The 17204-nt window shown below is 43.4% G+C and overlaps 1 protein-coding gene across 4 annotated transcripts in view; it reads left to right on the top strand.

The window, feature by feature from the left end:
- Positions 1–17204, top strand: part of LOC124794783 (serine/threonine-protein kinase tricornered) — a 583408-nt gene that overhangs the window by 371186 nt on the left and 195018 nt on the right. Inside the window, exon 1 of one of the 4 annotated variants that reach the window (XM_047258421.1) lies at positions 553–867. The exons of the other annotated variants lie outside the window; for them this stretch is intronic. Within the exon in view, the coding sequence (XP_047114377.1) occupies positions 687–867 (181 nt within the window). The 5' untranslated portion in view covers positions 553–686. Of the gene's footprint in view, positions 1–552; positions 868–17204 lie in introns of those variants that run through there. 4 annotated transcript variants of the gene reach the window in all.

The raw sequence follows: 17204 nt of genomic DNA, 5'->3' as shown, positions 1-17204 counted from the left end.
ACCTCTGAGACGCTTTGCGGATACAAACAGTGACAGGTAACAGTAAACTTGTTTCATTCCATATCAGTAGCAGTCAGGTAACTCGTCCTGCAAGTGGCTGTCATCTTCCGGTATCGATAAGATGCAAATTGGCACCGCAACAGTGTTATCGAGTTGCTTCCTAATGAGCATTTGTCTCCTTGCAGTGCTTGGTATTCATTATTTTTACTTAGCGCTTGCTATCGCTATCCAGTGATGCGACCTGGCGTCGGCGATTCTCCACTTTTGTTTCATTGCATTTGTACGGTAGGTGTTCGAGAAATTAGTAGGGCTGGCACAGCCGAAACGTAATTTCTCGTCGCTATCGAAGGCGCTTCCTCAGCGGAAGGGAGCGTACAATACCGGTCGTCGTGAGGTAGAAAGCGGTACGGCGCATGCGCGGTGCAGAACGCCGGCTGACGAACCGGCCCGTTGTGCGCGCGAGCGGCACAACAGGTGGGGCTGTGGTGGGGGGGAGCGGCGTCAGTCAGGTGGCGGAAGGGGAGGGGTGTCCGCCAGCGGTCGCGCCGCGCGCCCGCCAGTCTTTCTGCGGGATATGGTCGCGGTGGTGGTGCTCTGGCGAACTGCGAAGCGGGTCCTAGCCGAGTGCGTGAGTGCGTAGCCGGGGCGCGCGCGAGCGTGTGACCGTGCGTGTGTCATGTGAGTTCATGTCGCCGTGCAACAAGGAGCGGGTTGTGCTCCTGGTGGAGAGGCCCGCCATCTCCCAGCACCCAGCAGGAGGAGGAGGTGGCAGCAACGGCGGAGACGGCGGCTTCAGCGCGGCCAGGCGTCTCCTGCGCTGGTTCTCTCGGCTGCGGCGGCCAGACATGGGCAAGCAGGGGGTCCAAGGTTCGTGTCTCAACTGACAAACCAGTCCCAAAGTCAGCCCAGCGCCCTCGCTTTGAGGGCCAGGGTTTCCATTGTCAGTTTCCGACGCTGCTGGTAAATACCGTCCGAGATGACCAGATCCATCAAAGGCACTTTGTATTCGGCGTTTCCCTTAGAGATTTTAGAACATTAACTAAATAGCACCGAGGTTCGACCCTTCCCAGCGATGAAACTTCGCTGAGAAAATAAATGTGGGATTCCAGCGTTGCCAGTGGTGCAGTAGTTCCACCGCCATCGATGCATAGTGTGCTGGTAATTAGTGGCAGAAGTGAAATTACTCCTCTGGCTTCGTTAGCACAGTAGTTAGTGGAGCATTAACGGCCTAATAAAGAGAGTAGTCTATCCCGCCGATATCGTGTTCTTGTTGTACATTGTTTATCTCAAACCAAAATGTATTGTTTTCGTTAAGTCTCTACACCCAATTAATTGTGTGAGACACCTCTGGTATTATGTGAAAAGTGACAATGACAATGGAAAACAGATTACCCAAATCGTATCGGCTGACCCGAAGTACTGCAACATTCGTGATCGTAGTTTACGGTGTGAGAACATTGGTTCCGAAGCCAATAGGTATGAAATCTGGATTAATGTCCGTGCTAATATGCACCTTGTATCTGCGAATACTAATCGTGGGGGGGGGGGGGGGGGGGGGGAGCGAAGCAAATGTGCGCTTTTTTAGAAGAAATCGTGAACAAACAGTTTTATATCAGTGGTTTGTGCCTATATTCCGATAACAGTTAAATTCTGAAGAATGGGAGTTGCATAACAAGTTTCTGATCCACAGGAGTCTGCACAGTACTGTCTGGTCTAGTTCCGGCGCGATTGAGATATTGCGCAAGCGTTTGTGGCGGAACCGGTTAGCCACCTGACTTAGTGCTTAAACCCCATTTTCAGTAAACGCCTTCCGCTGCAAACTGTGTGTTCAGCATTGAACTGCAGACTCTTGGGTTGCAAAACCTGCGATGCAGATGTTTCGGATCGGAAGCTATCTTGAAGTTGTCGTTCAGTTTACCTATTGATCGAAATTCCAACACCAGAACAGCTTTGCCTCAGCTTTGCGTCTCAAGATGTTGATTCGACGAGCCAATTCTTTCACTTACATCTGACCTTGTGTGGTGACACCAGAATTCAACATTCTAATAGCAAAAAAAAAAAACAATTTAGTCGGATTTGCTACACGATTTAGGTGACTTCAGTACATACATTACAGAACAACTAGGCAGGGAAACTATTAGTTCGAAGTTAATGTGAAACTGTGTGTGTGTGTGTGTGTGTGTGTGTGTGTGTGTGTGTGTGTGTGTGTGTTGAGTTCAAGTAAAGAGGAAAAGCGTCTTGTTGATTCTCAAAGGCCATTTCACCGTTCCGTTATTTGACCTTCTGGCGAAAGGTATTCGAAGATTATTATGACTTGGCTGGCTTTGATGAACAAGGACTCGCTCAGAAATTACGACCGAACAGTCGGAGAACGTTCTACCAAGTTAGGTAGAGCAGTGGTTACGGCTGTTGGCGTCTCTAGAAACATATCAAGGGCGGGGGGGGTGCTACAGTTCATAATTTTTTATGAAAATGAATTTGTCATTATTGACACGTATCATGCCACAAATTTTATTGGTAACGTGATAGCTAATCATATCCTAGAGAATAAGTGTTTCGCCACTGCCTTCTAGAAATGTGTGTGATAATTCTGTAGCGAATAAATACTCTGTGCACCAGATTCCAGGGGGATAAGTGTCCTACCTCCGCTTGCCACCGCCATCCCCTCTCAACCCCCTACCTGCGGACGCCTATGGATACAGCACAGGACTCTCATTGGGGGGGGGGGGGGGGGGGAGGGAGGAAAGAGAGAAAAATTAAAATACACCTGCAGCTACTATGGTTTCCAGGTTTCCACATATAACTTACGGCGATTGCGGACTAATTCGTTAAGCAAGCCACGGCAGGATTTTCAAGTCTTTCTCCAGGTGGACGAGTGTTCTTTGTCCAATGGCATTGAACCGAGCTACGTGCGGTGGGAGACTGGGCTCGTGTTTGAGAGGCTAGTATTTGAAATCCCCGTCTGGCTGTCCAGATTCAGGCTTCCGTGATTTCCCTAATTCGCTTAGGCCGAATGCCGGGACGGTTCATGGGAAAGGACACTACCGATTTCCTTACTCATCCTTCTCCTGTCGGAGCTAGTGTTCCGACGCTAATGACGCTGTCGTTGACGGGACGCTACACTCTTAAACTTACTTCTAGCGACAGATAGAATCTTTATATTCTCATAGTTTTTCATTTTCGTTTTTAATTCGTGGTATTTCTGGTTGAGAGTTTCGTTGGGTGAGCAAGTTTGTGTTTCTTATGGCATCCTGTTCCCATTTACTTAATTTACTAGTACTACGCTTCGACAGCTACGTGTTATGGGCCACAATAATACAGATTTCTTTAAAGGCAAGTCCCTTGGAGAGAAATGGTGTCGAGATATTCAGTAGCTCGTCCATATTGGCAGTTGCGTTGCAGTCGAGTAAAACAAAATGCATTCAGCAGACGTTCCCAGTTGCGTGGGCGTTTCCAAAACAGCCATGCCCGCTACGACGAGTCTACTGTCAAATCAGTTGAGATTCTCAGGCGATGGACTCTCACAACGTTCAGTGTATCTTGCCACAGTAACCGAATTTTTAGAGTGCCTTTTTAATATTTGGCAACTTAGTTGTTTTCCTGAGGAGTATGTGAGAACTTTTCTATTCAAAAAAATTTGTATCTGACAAAAAATATAAACTTTGAGACCAGAAAAAGGTTAGTGAAAAGGCCGAAAGACTACTTTGACTGCGAAAGATGAAATGCAACGATTACTAGCTTTTGTAATTCAGTGTTGCGGGAGGCGTTTGAAGACCTGACGCGTTGATCGAGTAAAGAACACGGTGAAGCCAAGAGATAGTGGTTGGGCACATTTTACGTCACGAGTCGTCGCTGAAAATCGTAGTTAAAGATTTGCCGGAAGGAATGTATCACAGATGCAGGCCGTAGAGATGAGCATAAAGCAGATTAAATAAGGTGCAGCAACAATGCTATATATAAAGAGGATATTCGAAGAGATTTGGGAATTGCAGCCGGTCGTCGTAAGCTTCACTCCTCGATGTTTCAACTGTACACCTACCGGTCATCTTCAGGTGAGCAATTGAAGACTTAAAGATTACCAGCCTTCAGTCTTAGATTGCTCACCTGAGGATGACTGGTAGGTATCCAGTTGAAATATCGTGAAGTTTACGACGACCGGCTACAATCCCGAAATCTCTTCAAACATTTAATTCACCAGGAAATTTTTTGAATTTCACAACAAGAGGATAATTGGCAAGGGACAAGTGTGAAGAACTGTATCTCACAAGTGTTAGGGTTAAGGATAGAGCCAAGGAAATGTGAGTGCTTTATATGATGATGATGGATTGATTGTAATGCCAGTATAGGCTCGCTAGTGCTTCGTTGTTGAATTAAGTTTCGTGGTACCGGGTTAACTTTGTCTTTCGTTTCATCTTTAGTGTCATGTTCATGAAGTTCGACTATTCCCGTTACAGATATATAAGGGTTCTAGACGGGTACGTAGATATAGTTCCGAACAGGAATCCATGCCAAAAATGTACCGTTTGAATGTGAATTAAGCTTGAAGATTGGATCACTTTCAAACGTCGCACTTCACGGTACACAAACATACTGAGAAGAGGGTGCCCTTGTGAGTCCGTGTTGGAATTATGAGATCACATTCAATTTTCGGGCAACAGGAACGACTGCAAGATACTGGTACTTTCAGAACTAAGAGGGGTTGTCTGGTTCTCTGCGAATGCTCCACCCTCTCGACTTCGCAAAGGATGACCTTTGTCACATAGAAGAGAACCCGACGGCAAGTATTCAAAAAAGTGACTAGTCATGAGCTTCCGTAGAGCACACAGGTCACTCATTGTCCTCCTGTTTTTTGCGTACCATGAATAGAGAGAGATATTTGAAAGTGAATTTGCTTCTTTTCAGTCGAAACGGTACATATCCGGAACCCTCTGCAATCCCTGAATCCTGTAGTAGTTGTCTGTATAAACGTATACAGGAGCGGTGTGTGCATCCTCACTCCATATTTGGGATAGAAACTGTGTACACTGTAAGACTGGATCAAATTATGCATGGTTCAAAACTGTTACCTACCTTTTTCTCACACCATTCACAGTTCGTATCTTCGTGGCTTGACGTTTCTTCGTCTACTCTTCTGTTACGACCACTACAACTGAGCTCCTTTAGTCGCACTCCTTGAGCTCGACAACACAAGGGAAACCATTCCAGCCGGCCGCTGTGGTCGAGCGGCTCTAGGCGCTTCAGTCGGGAACCGCGCTGCTGCTACGGTCGCAGGTTCGAATCCTGCCTCGGGCATGGATGTGTGTCATGTCCTTAGGTTAGTTAGGTTTAAGTAGTTCTAAGTCGAGGGGACTGATGACCTCTGATGTTAAGTCCCATAGTGCTTAGAGCCATTTGAACCATTTGAAACCATTTCCCTATATAGTCAGTGGCAGCTTTATCCTTTGCTACCATTTACACACATTAACGATCGATTCTAGTTCACATGCAAGCTTGATTCATATTCGTAAATGCTGTATGGAAGTCGGTAAGGTACGGGCGCCTGTTGCAAACTCGAGGGTCAGCTAACGGAACTTCCTACGATTTATGAATGTCCCTAGGAAATTTTTCACACCCTCCAAGGAATTGTTCATTATTGCCATTTTCCGGTTCGTAAAATATCCCCGAAACGCTACGCCGTGTGTGAGGATAAACCGGACAGAGTGCAGAGACCAATTCTGGATGGGTTTCTGTGTGCGTTACAACAGCCCTGTGTTGGTGTTTCGTGACTTTCTGTGTAAGCCACTCGTGCGGCTGTTTTACTGGCATTTAAGATCGAAAAATAGTACACATTAATTTTCAGCAGTCAATTGAAAATTTTAGTAAATCGTGGCAGACATGGCATATTGCAGCAGACTGCGATCACACGAATTTAGAACTTCCCAGTCTCCTTCGCGCAGCTGTAAACAGTGATTACAGCTTTGGATTAAAAAAAAAAACTCTAAACTGTTACATTCTTTTTTTCTGGAATTGGAAATGTACAATACGTGACATTTTTGCTCCTCTTCTGCACGTATGCAGAGCTTTGTAACGTCCAAGGCACTCTTTATAGATAATAATCGATGCAACATTGTGGACACAAATCCCGTCGATGCTTTTTTTTTTTTTTTTGTCCAGTGACAGTCCACTTGCTACCAGGATAGTGCATCGCTAAGTATTCAGTTTCAGAGCACTTGGCTTCAGCATGCTATTATGGTAGCAGATCTGTAGGTGGCAATATCTTACCGAAACCTGTCCCTCCCCATGGGATCAAGACTGAAAATAAGTGATTATGTGATTGAAACTCGGTATGGAAGCTTGAGTTAAATTTCTATATGCTTTTATAATAGCTGTAGTCTGCAGCTCATTTAAAACATTGTTTTTGAGCTCTGTAATATATGTGTTTGTAGGTTTCTCCCGGCGAATGTGCTGTTTGAAAATCTCTCAGGCATGCAGCCTACAGACCGCTGCCCGACAGGTGTTCAAGCAACTGTCTAATACGTTTCAGGAGCATTTCTTCACTGTTTCATCTTCTGAAGTTGTGAGTTCTGATAGTTGCATATTATTACTAGCAATTATACTGCTGCGTATCTTACTTTTTTTACCCGTGTCAGGATAAAAGTTTTTATCTTGCGCCGTTCCATTAACTCGCCTTTCGTCTTCGACTTAAGTCTTTAGTAGGCGTGAAACTAGTCAATGTGCAGCCAGTTGGGCGGCATTGCGGTGTTCACCGACGGATTTTATGATCTGTGAAATCTACTGCAACTATGAGCTGGAATCTAGATCATAATGCGGAAACGGCGTCTTTCACCGCTCACCAGCACTCCGGCTGTTTCCTTATTACTGCAATTCTTGCTTGGCAAAGAATCCAGATGTGGCAGTTCCTCAGTATGCTGCAGCAGCGATGACATGCTCTTGCGGATTCTTGGACAGTTACAGTAAACTCCCGTTCATCCGAAATGATCGGGACGGCGGTTCGGATATAACCCAAATTTCGGATAAACCGAAGTTCCCTCATTTTCACGCATGAAACACCCCGAATTGCGTCAATACCGCGAAATACAATCTTAGGGTACGTACAAGTAGGTTAATATGGGTGTGAATAAGCTCCCATGTTTTTGACTGAAAAAATTGTGTTGATGTGTTAAAAAGGCGCCAAAGTGTGTTTGAAGACTCAGTTTTTAAACGCTGAATAACAAAGCTCCTTTATTTTACGTTCTTACAGAAAAATCCGCCTTAATATAATTACTTACTCTTTTGAATAAAATAAAATGAACTACTGTACAAATTTATGAAACAAATCTAGAGATTACGTAAAGGAACGAAAAGTTTGTCTAGAGGAAATCCAAGGTAAAAAAAAAAAAACAAAAAAAAATCCTTTTAACGTATGGTCGTTGAAGTTCTAGGACGCTTCATTAAACTTTACCTTTTGGCAAAAAAGTCTAATTTCTTCTTCTTTCTTGAGAAACTTGTGTTGCGGCAGTATATCTCCAGCGTTGGAAACGAAAGATTTCTGGATTAAGTCGCCTCCTCCTGTTGGCTGATGTACTCCAAGGCGGTTTGGATCGCTTCGTAACCGACTGTGTGAGGAATCTTTTTCTGTGCTTCGTCATCAGAGACATATTCTTCAGACGCTTTCTGGTTGGTCGCAATTTGGACGATTTCTTCTTCAGTCAAATCAAAAAAAGTCGTTTTCCATCCACTCTTCAGCGCCTTCGAAGTTCGCGTCTTCACAAACCGGTAGCTTCTCCAGTAAATTCACCAAAATTACGTCATTTTCATCTGCTTCTACGACGTCAGCTTGAGTTTCGGTGTTGCCTCCTTCTTTACACCACTGTTGAGTTGCCTTACGCTCTAAGAGGTGTATTTGTTTTAATACCTAACGAGAGAAATTGGAGGAATTAGATTCCAAGCTTCAGCAATCCAATGAATGACACTTTATATAAACATCGATTTTTTAAGAGTTTGCATAAAATCATCTTCAGCATCAATCGCACCGACTAAGTACTCCAGCAGCGTCTGTAATGTTTTTTCATTGCTTCAAGAACGCCTTGGTCCATCGGTTGACATAGGGACGTGACGTTTGGTGGAAGAAACAAAACTTCGATATCCCTATCTTGTAGATCATCTGAGTGAGAAGGAGCGTGGTCTACAAGAAGTAGCACTTTTCGAGGAATTCCATTTTTTAAAGTTCTCGCCAATATAATGCCCTTTGTCGATGATTCTGTGCAGTTACTTCTTAAAATCAGCGATAGTGGCTCCATACCTGGATGATGATTCGCCGCTGATGGCAATTTCACGAATGCCATGCCGCTTCTTGAACCGATCCAGCCAGCCATCACTGCCAAGGAATTCTTGCTCCTTCCCTTCAATCAGCTCATAAAAATGAATCGCTTTTTGATGAAGCAGAGGGCCTGAAACTGACATACCTTTGGCTCTTATTTGTTTGTGCCTCAAAAATAATGCCTCTTCTGAGGATGTGCACCTTTTCTCATCGTTTTTCGAGATTTCACTGCGCTGCCTGACGCTTGAATGAAACAAAATTTTTCAGTTTCTGGTCGATTTGTCTTCCAATCAGTAATCGTACTCCTACCGACGTTCAAATCCGCAGCAAGTTTCGCAGGTGGCTCACCAGCGTCAGTTGTGTGCAAAGCGCGAAGCTTTTGCTCCAACGAGATCATTCTTTTTTCGTTTCACGCCCATAGTAACGTTCAGCGCTTTTTTACCGACACTTGACTGATTCTTTTTGGTTTTTGGCTACTTTAATCTCTGGACATTTTAAAGCATGTAGCGCGAGCACGAAACGTTAACTCAAAAAACACACAGACGCACGACTTGACAACACTCGAGACGCACTAGACAAGGTTTAGACTTTTGAAACTAGGCTGCGGCAGCCATCGAATGAAAACATTCGATGCAGCTATCCCCATCTCCCCTGTCCTACCCAACCCCACGCGACAACACAAAAGTGCATTGTACGTTTACTGTTAAATTGTTGAACGCTCGGTTTTGTCTGCTGTACAGACAACAGGGGGAAAGTGTTTGGCGCCGTACTCTTATTGTCAGTTTCTACAGGGCTACGTCGCGCAGCAAAGAGCAATACTGTACGTACTGTACTTCCAAGGAGTTCCAATAGAGGCAGTGGCATGAAACCATACAGTACGAACAAGAATCACGCTAAAACTTCAATCAAACACGCATGAAATGACGACGCTCGGACTTCTGGCAAGCGCCAGTGCACCGATTACAGTATATTATCGAAATGCATGGCTCCAAGCGCAGGAAATTGAAACTTGTCAAGTGTCAGTCTAGCTAGCCAAAAGCGTAGCTACGCGATGCATCAGCCAGCGCCAATGTGAGCCGCGAAAATAGGAAAAATTTGTTCGGTTAAAGCGGATTTCGGATAAACGGGAGGTTTACTGTAATTTTTTTTTTTAAAAAACGTCTCCAGTATCACAGATATAGTCACTCCTCCGAGCATAGGAAGCAACCTACAGCAATTATCTGTTTCACGTAATTGGTGTCTTTTTAAGCCTAATCTGTCCATCAAGAATTTGCAATTGTTGTTTATACTCAATCCGTAATTGACCGACACGGTAATTGTTCGCGTTCTTCCAGCGTTGTGCTTTCCAAATTGCAATCAAACTAACAGAATCGTGCAGAAAGTAAAGAAAGTTTTGACGTAACTAAATAAAAAAGATATCAACAAGAAACTTTGTAAATAAATAAAGTTACAGTACATTACTATGTTTCTCACTGACTTACCATAACTGTCAAATCACTTATTGCACATAGAACCAATGTTGCAATTCCCATGTTATACTCCTCTACCGCCAAAGATTTGAGCCAGGATTGCACCGCGTGTGTGAGATCTTCATCCTTTGCGAATTGTTTTCCACTCAAAAGTTTAGTTCCGGAAATTAGTGATGCCGGGGTCGTAAAGAGGATCTCTCGTCGTATTGTCATGAATGAAAAACATGTTTCCCCATAATATTCCATGTCACTCAAGACTCAGTCATTGCACTAAACATTCATTATTTTTGTATATAAATTTCGGTATGCCGAACATTTTGTGCATTCAGAAAACGAATGACACTGTGCAATTCACACTTAGCGGGATTTTCAGTTATATCGCTATCCCGAAAGGTTGGTTGGTTAGTTGGTTGGTTGATTTGGGGGAGGGAACCAAACAGGGTGGTCATCAGTCCACTAGATTTGGAAAGGATGGGGAAGGAAGTCGGCCTTGCCCTTTCAAGGGAACCTTCCCAGCATTTGCCTGAAGCGATTTAGGGAAATAAAGGAATATATAAATTAGGGTGGCCGGACGCGGGTTTGAACCGTCGTCCTCCCGAATGCGATTCCAGCGGAAGGTTACAAAACAAAGAGTTGTGGCAGCTTGCCAACAAAATCCGGCACACATGGAGACAGGGGAAGGAACTAACTGGTACGCTTGCGATTTTTGTGATATCAGCGCAGGGTGTGGCACAAAATTCTTTACTTTCTAGATGACCCTCATAACTCACGCTTCTGTTTGCATATTTCGTAGTATGGTTACCCATAGCCAAGTATTCCTATTGCGTCCGACTCACGGTTATTAACGATAATGGAAGGTGACTCTTCGTAAATTGTTGGGAATGTGGGGTTCACTGTTTCATGCTGTACAAACGCCGTAATTTTTATAAACTGGTTTACATTTCTCTGCACAGACATCGCGTCAGGTTATATCACTTTCTGTTGTACACAAGAACCTCGTTTATCGGGTGCTCATTAATTCGAATTTCCGGTTTATCCTGGTCCACGTTTCTGTTTCCTCTTTTCTTACGCGAAAATGTGCGGTATGTTGTTGATGCGGTACGGTATATGAACAGTTGCGACGTTAGCACAGCAGGTGGCACGGAGATCGCCGGTCCCACGCTTCCAGCTACCGTTTCTACAGTCAGTGTGTACTGGTATTGTACAGTGATCGTGAAGTGGACAGCGAAAGTGGAGATTCAGGACAAGAAGTAACGCCTCATGCGGAGGCAACGGCGCAGCTGGAAAAACTAGGTTCTCTGAACGCGGAGCGAGTCAGATGATACCCTTTTACGAGGGTGGTATGAAAAGTTCTCGGAAAGGAATAGAAAAAAGTACTCACATCACTGAAACTTCTTTATTTTTCAGTGTAGTCTCCTTGTAAATTAATGCACTTGGTCCAACAATGTTCCAGTGCCTTGATCCCATCTCGAAGATGAGCTTCCTCCAGGCCTGCAAAATAGTTGTCAATTCCGGCTATCAAGTCATAGTTTGAAGTTAATCTTCGCCCACCAAGAAAAATTTTCAGTTTTGGGAAGAGATGGAAGTTTGACGGAGCGTTGGCACGGCACGTACGTGCGGGCGCGCATTGCCTTGAGAAGATGGCTTTCTTCCTTACTAAACCTTGCCTTTTTCGCGTATCTTTTGCTGCAATTTGTCCAGGAGGTTAGCATAGTATTCTCCAGTAATTGTTTGCCCAGTGGAAAGATAATCTACAAACAGAATCCCCTTCGCATCCCAGAACACTGATGCCATGACCTTTCCCGCCGAAGGAATTGTCTTTGCTTTCTTTGGTGGCGGAAAATCAACATGTTTCCACTGCTTTGACTGTTGTTTTGTCTCTGCGGTATAGTACGGCACCCAAATTTCATCTTATTCGTTTCTCCTAAAACGGGCCAAACATTGTTCCGATATCTCCATACTCATGCTTTTTTGATCCAGCGTCAAGAGTCGCGGAACCAATCTTGCAGATAATTTTTACATTTCTAATTCTTCAGTTAAAATGTGATACACTCTTTCAGATGACATCTGGCAAGCGTGAGCAATTCCACGCACTTTCAATCGGCGATCCTCCATGACCATTTCGTGCACTTTTGCAGTGATTTCTGGAATAGTGACACATCTTGGCCGACCACTGCGCGGATCATCGTCTAACCTCTCCCGACCAAATTGAAATTCATTTGTCCACTTTGCAGCAGTTGAATAAGAACAAGCAGAGTCCCCCCAGTGTATTATGGAAATCGTCATGAATGTCCTTTGCTTTCATACCGTCCTTTATGAAATACTTAATCACTGCTCGAATCTCTTTTTTTTCCATCTTCGCAAATCACTACGCGGGAACAATAACAGAGCCACGTGACCACCACAGCTCTCTTCCAAGAGCACTGACTTGGCACGTGTTCACAGACAACAGTCCAATGAATGTCACATGAATAGCTCGTTGCGTTAGCGCTGACCTGTCTTGGTGATTCCGAGAACTAAAAAACCACCCTCGTACGATGCGAGTTGGAAACTGGTCGGTTGCAAATCGATTTCTACATAGTTAAAAAGGACTCCGCAGATGGCGCGGCTGCAGCGTGACTCTCCAGTAAACCGCAACGCGTTACCGACCAGTTGCCAGCGACTCGGCGTCGAAGTTGAGTCGTGTCCTTGAACATAGCTCTGTGCTGGTTTAATTTGAAAAGGAACGAGCAGGTTGCGAACAGGAGTTCTTTTCACGAAGTGATAAATACATCCCACTCTATATAGCTACGACATTGGCGGACAGTTATCATGTGCTAATGTGCTACAGCAGATCGTAAATACCGCACTGAAATTACGCCCTTTCACTTCCACTGCGAGCGGGAAATTGCACTAAAATTGCCATTTCTCTTCGAATACGTGCTAGTATGCAAATAAAACCGACGAGAACGTCCTTTCAGTGCGCTGTCTCCGCGAGAACTGGAAACTAGTGTCTAGTGCTGAAATCAGTCAACCAACCTACGGCGCGCGGGGAGCCGTGCGGTCTGAGACGCCTTGCCATATATATATAATGTCTGTGTGTTTTTCGTCCTTATCGTAAGTTAGTAAGCTAGTTTAAGTTAGTTTTATTAATGTGTAAGCCTAGGGGCCGATGACCTCAACAGTTTGACCGACCGACAAAGGAACTCTGCGAACAGAGAATTACAAAATAACATCAGGAAGAGAAGGGCAGAGTTTTACGTTCACATACATAGGATGAACGAAAATAGGCAGACGAAGAAAAATTTCACGTAGTGACAACTAATAAAGCGAAAACCAACCGGGTGAAGGAAAACATGGAAGACCGACAGAAACTGAACATGTCTACAGAAGGTATGATAAATAGGAGAAAATAGCGAGAAGACCGAAAACAGAAATTCCAGCAAACGCCCAAAGAGAAGTAAACAGGAAAGAAGCGGTCAGAAGAGGGGAAGAAGAAACACAGTATATGAGAAGTTTCTGTGAAGAAAAAATAGTGTGTGTATGCCATGAAAATTGTTGTTTTAGTGCTCTGCTTGAGGGATGATAAGCATAATAATAATTTGAAATGTGTAAGCTACCTGCAAGCCAAATAGGCTGTCTGAAAAAGTAGTTCTTTTTCCACCCGTCTCGTTTCGTTACTAAGGTTTTGAACGTAAAGAATGAATTGATACGACAGCTAGAGTGTTAAATTTTGCATCCCCCCAGCATTTGGGGGGAAGTAAAAGCGCAAACAAATTAACGGCTTTTGAGTGTGATTTTCAAAATCTAATCCATTCTTATCATGTCAGTTGGATAGATGGACAGTGGATGATAGTTTAATTTCTTCTCTTCGCAGTAGTACACCAATGTTTCCGAGAAACAACTAGTACTTTTCCTATTACTACTACATATAAAAGTCGTGCTTTCAGATACTGTGTTCTATTTGCCGAGCGGGTCGGCTCAAATTCACAGGAGCGAGAGTGTTTGGTTTTGAAATTCTATGCTCTTATTTGTGTGACTTAAGTTTCTGGTAACTTCCCGAAGCTACTTCTTACACATGTTCGGCAGGTATCTACCACAAAGCCACGGCCTAGTTATTCGCCTTTTTTAACACTGCTTTAACGTTGCTACAGTTGGACTTGAACATTCCTTTAAACTAACGTAAAGCTTTAGGAGTGCCCATATATTGTCTGAACGTCTCGAAACATCGATAACTAGAATGGAAAAAAAAAAGTTACTGCCTGTCATGTTTGGTCTAATGAAACACAATTATTGGAATGATGGCAATTTTCACACAAAACAAAACCAGTATCTGGCTTTTCTTCGCGTTTTCAACTTTCAGAACAATTGCAAGTTTATCGTTATCAGTCCGCAGTGTCATTCTCTCTCTTATTGACGTCAGCTCCTTGACGTCTTGTCGTAGACCTGTTAATTGCTTAACTCGAGTAAGAGATAACTTAGTGCAAACAGTGTGTTAAGGTGCCTTCATAGTAGTGGTGGCTTTGCCAGTCACTAGAGAACTAAACTTCGCACTTGGTCGTAGAGTTTCAGAGTTGGGTTGAACGTAAAGGAAGTATTCAGAAGTAGGTTACATCTTCGCACATCTTTATCACGTACTTCGAAATTTTTTCGTAATAGAGACATTGAAATGTATCATAACTATTTGAAATAAGCTCATCGTCACTCACAAGCTGTCTGTTTTTCAGGCAAAAAATCAACCTCTAAGGTGAAAATAATGCGTCTGTTGATTCACTGCCAATAAATAATTGATAAAACAGTACAGTAACTTGTTACCTTTACCAAAGGATTTCAAAGTAGGTCAGTAAAAAGCAAAGCTGAAAAAATAAAATAATTCTGAAACATAGTCTGTGAACCAAGGTACCAGATAAAAATGTTTTGAGTGGCCTGCGAAACGCATATTTGTCTTTTACCCTGGACACTACACTTACTCGTCTGGAATTAACATAAACGTCCACACGATTGCCACAGTGCAACACAAATTCGTCAGGTAGAAAGCGTATGTCTATCTATTTAATTTTATTTTTGTGGATTTCGGGAGACCTCATTCCGTCATTTACATGCGTTATACGTGGAAGAAAATTGAGAGCATTTCAAAAAGATTCTTCCACGTCTAGAAGGCAATACGTAACAAATAATGAATATAGAAACTGGCGCACCGTACTACAAAGTCTTTATTCTTGAAATAACCATCTGATTTTACGACGGTATTTCTCTGATATGCACGCACACACAGCACTTTTGGCCCTTTTTACAATTAAATAAAGTATTAGTTTCCATTTACCTTCTAAGGATGTTGAATGTGTCCTCCGTCGGAGTCACGGCTAACATCCAGACGACAGACAAACTCATCGCATTCTTTTATGAGCGTATCTAAGTTACAGCGTTAGGCCGGTATTACACTATCAAATTTCTTTGTCAAAGATTTGATCAAGTATTCCGTCAAATATATTTGACAAAGATCTTTGACGTAGCGCTAGAAGGGGTATTACACTGTCATCATATTTTTCGTCAAAGTTCAAGATGGCTGACAACAACAACAACAACAACAACAACAACTTGTTATTAACCGCAGCAGTTGCATGTACCACAATTGCACTATGTGCATATGCGGAAGAGAAGCGGGAAAAAAAAGGAAACATACCTGGGTGAAGCCGTGGGTTTTACGACGACACGATAAAAGTATTCAACACAACTTGTTACGTGAGCTTATAGTGGAGGACGTCAAGTCGTACATCAATTATTTAAGAATGGATGAGCATACATTTCTGTATGTGCTCGTTGAAGTGTATCCTCATATCACGAAGCACAATATTCTCTTAAGAACTGCTACATCCGCAGAGGACAGGCTCACTGTAACACTCCGATTCCTTGCTACAGGAGAGGGTTAGGTTAGGTTAGGTCAGGTCAGGTCAGGTCTGGTCTCCAATCTTCGTAATCTGTTTTTATATTCAGCGTGCCTCACGTTGTAAAGCAGCTCATCAGCTTCATACATCTCTATTAATTTTGTAGTTGTCGGCACACACCAATTGTATTTACCCGCAATGTTTATAAAAACACTACAGACGACAGAATGCAGCGATGCTAGCGCTCCATGTGTGAACATGTCACACTGCAGTGAACAGAAGACAAGCAACTTCTTTGATCAAATCTACAACGAGGCCCTAGATTTGATCAAATATTGGACGACATTTGACAAAGTTCCCTATTACACCATCAAATATCTTTGACAAAGATATTGGACAAAGATATTTGACAAAGAAATTTAATAGTGTAATACCGGCCTTAACGATGTTGCTGTGAGGCGTCGCGGTTCACGAAAATAAGTGTTCCACATACATCCACAAAAAAAGAATCACATGCTGAGAGACCAGGCTGCCTAGGAGCAATGATGCGATGCGAGATTCGTACACATCCTACGGCCGATCTGTTGCTGAGACAGCTCATTATTAAGAAATACTGTATCAAAAATAATTCTTAGTCTTGTTGAAAAATGAAATTTTCGGCATTTTGTCGCAATCATCTTCGCCTTTGTTGTGTTCCCTATATTTACGTTGTGGTGCTTCACTTGTCTACTTAAATTGAATCTAGCGTCATTGCTGAACAGTAACCGAGAAAGGAAATTACCTGCCATCTCCACGCCCAGAATGAATTAACAAAACTGTACACGTTGATGATCATCATGAAGGGCTTGTCGTAGTCCAGCGCCCTATACGGCTATAAACAGAAAAGTTACCGTAAAATACGTCACGCCCACACGTCAGGAATGGCTAACTCTCGGCTGCTACGGCCAGTACTGTGGATTACGTGCAAGAAAATATTAAATGCTTTCTACGTCTCGTACCAGCAGACGGGGACCGCTTGTGGATTTTTCGTAGCATTAACACAACCAGTGTAGTGAAAGTGGACTGCTTGAGCTGTAAAAGGTGCATTGTCGTGCTCTCTACGAAAATCACGCCGCGCTGTTGTAAATGAATTACACCTGTCGGGTCGGGGGACACAAAACCTCTAATGTTGCTGAGTATCGCCATGTCTAAGCACACTGGACAATGAACGAGCGAGTGAACTAGCGTCACCAGTAAGATTACCGGCAATCACATGGACCGTAGCTTAAAACTGGCATTGAGATAAACGTTTAATTAATCAGATGAACCTGATTGCGGCAGGACGATCGCTCAGATTTTGCCAGCCGGATACCAAAACGCGGCAGAATACGTGTCATAAAATAAGGGGGCGAAAGTGGAAAACTAAAGCTTAATAGTGAGGGTACAATAGATTACCATCATACATAGACAATGCATACTGCCTTTTTGTGATCTGAGGCTGAAATATGTGACAGATTGTAATAGTGTCTCAAAATAATTGCCTTGTATTCCGTGTCTCATACAGTTATTTTTGCGTCGACCAACAAGGAAAAG

This window comes from Schistocerca piceifrons, chromosome 4 (genome assembly GCF_021461385.2).
Source record: "Schistocerca piceifrons isolate TAMUIC-IGC-003096 chromosome 4, iqSchPice1.1, whole genome shotgun sequence".
NCBI classification, from domain to species: Eukaryota; Metazoa; Arthropoda; class Insecta; order Orthoptera; family Acrididae; genus Schistocerca; species Schistocerca piceifrons.
The sequence above is the reverse complement of the archived record's forward strand: the minus strand, read 5'-3'. Positions and strand labels throughout refer to the sequence as shown.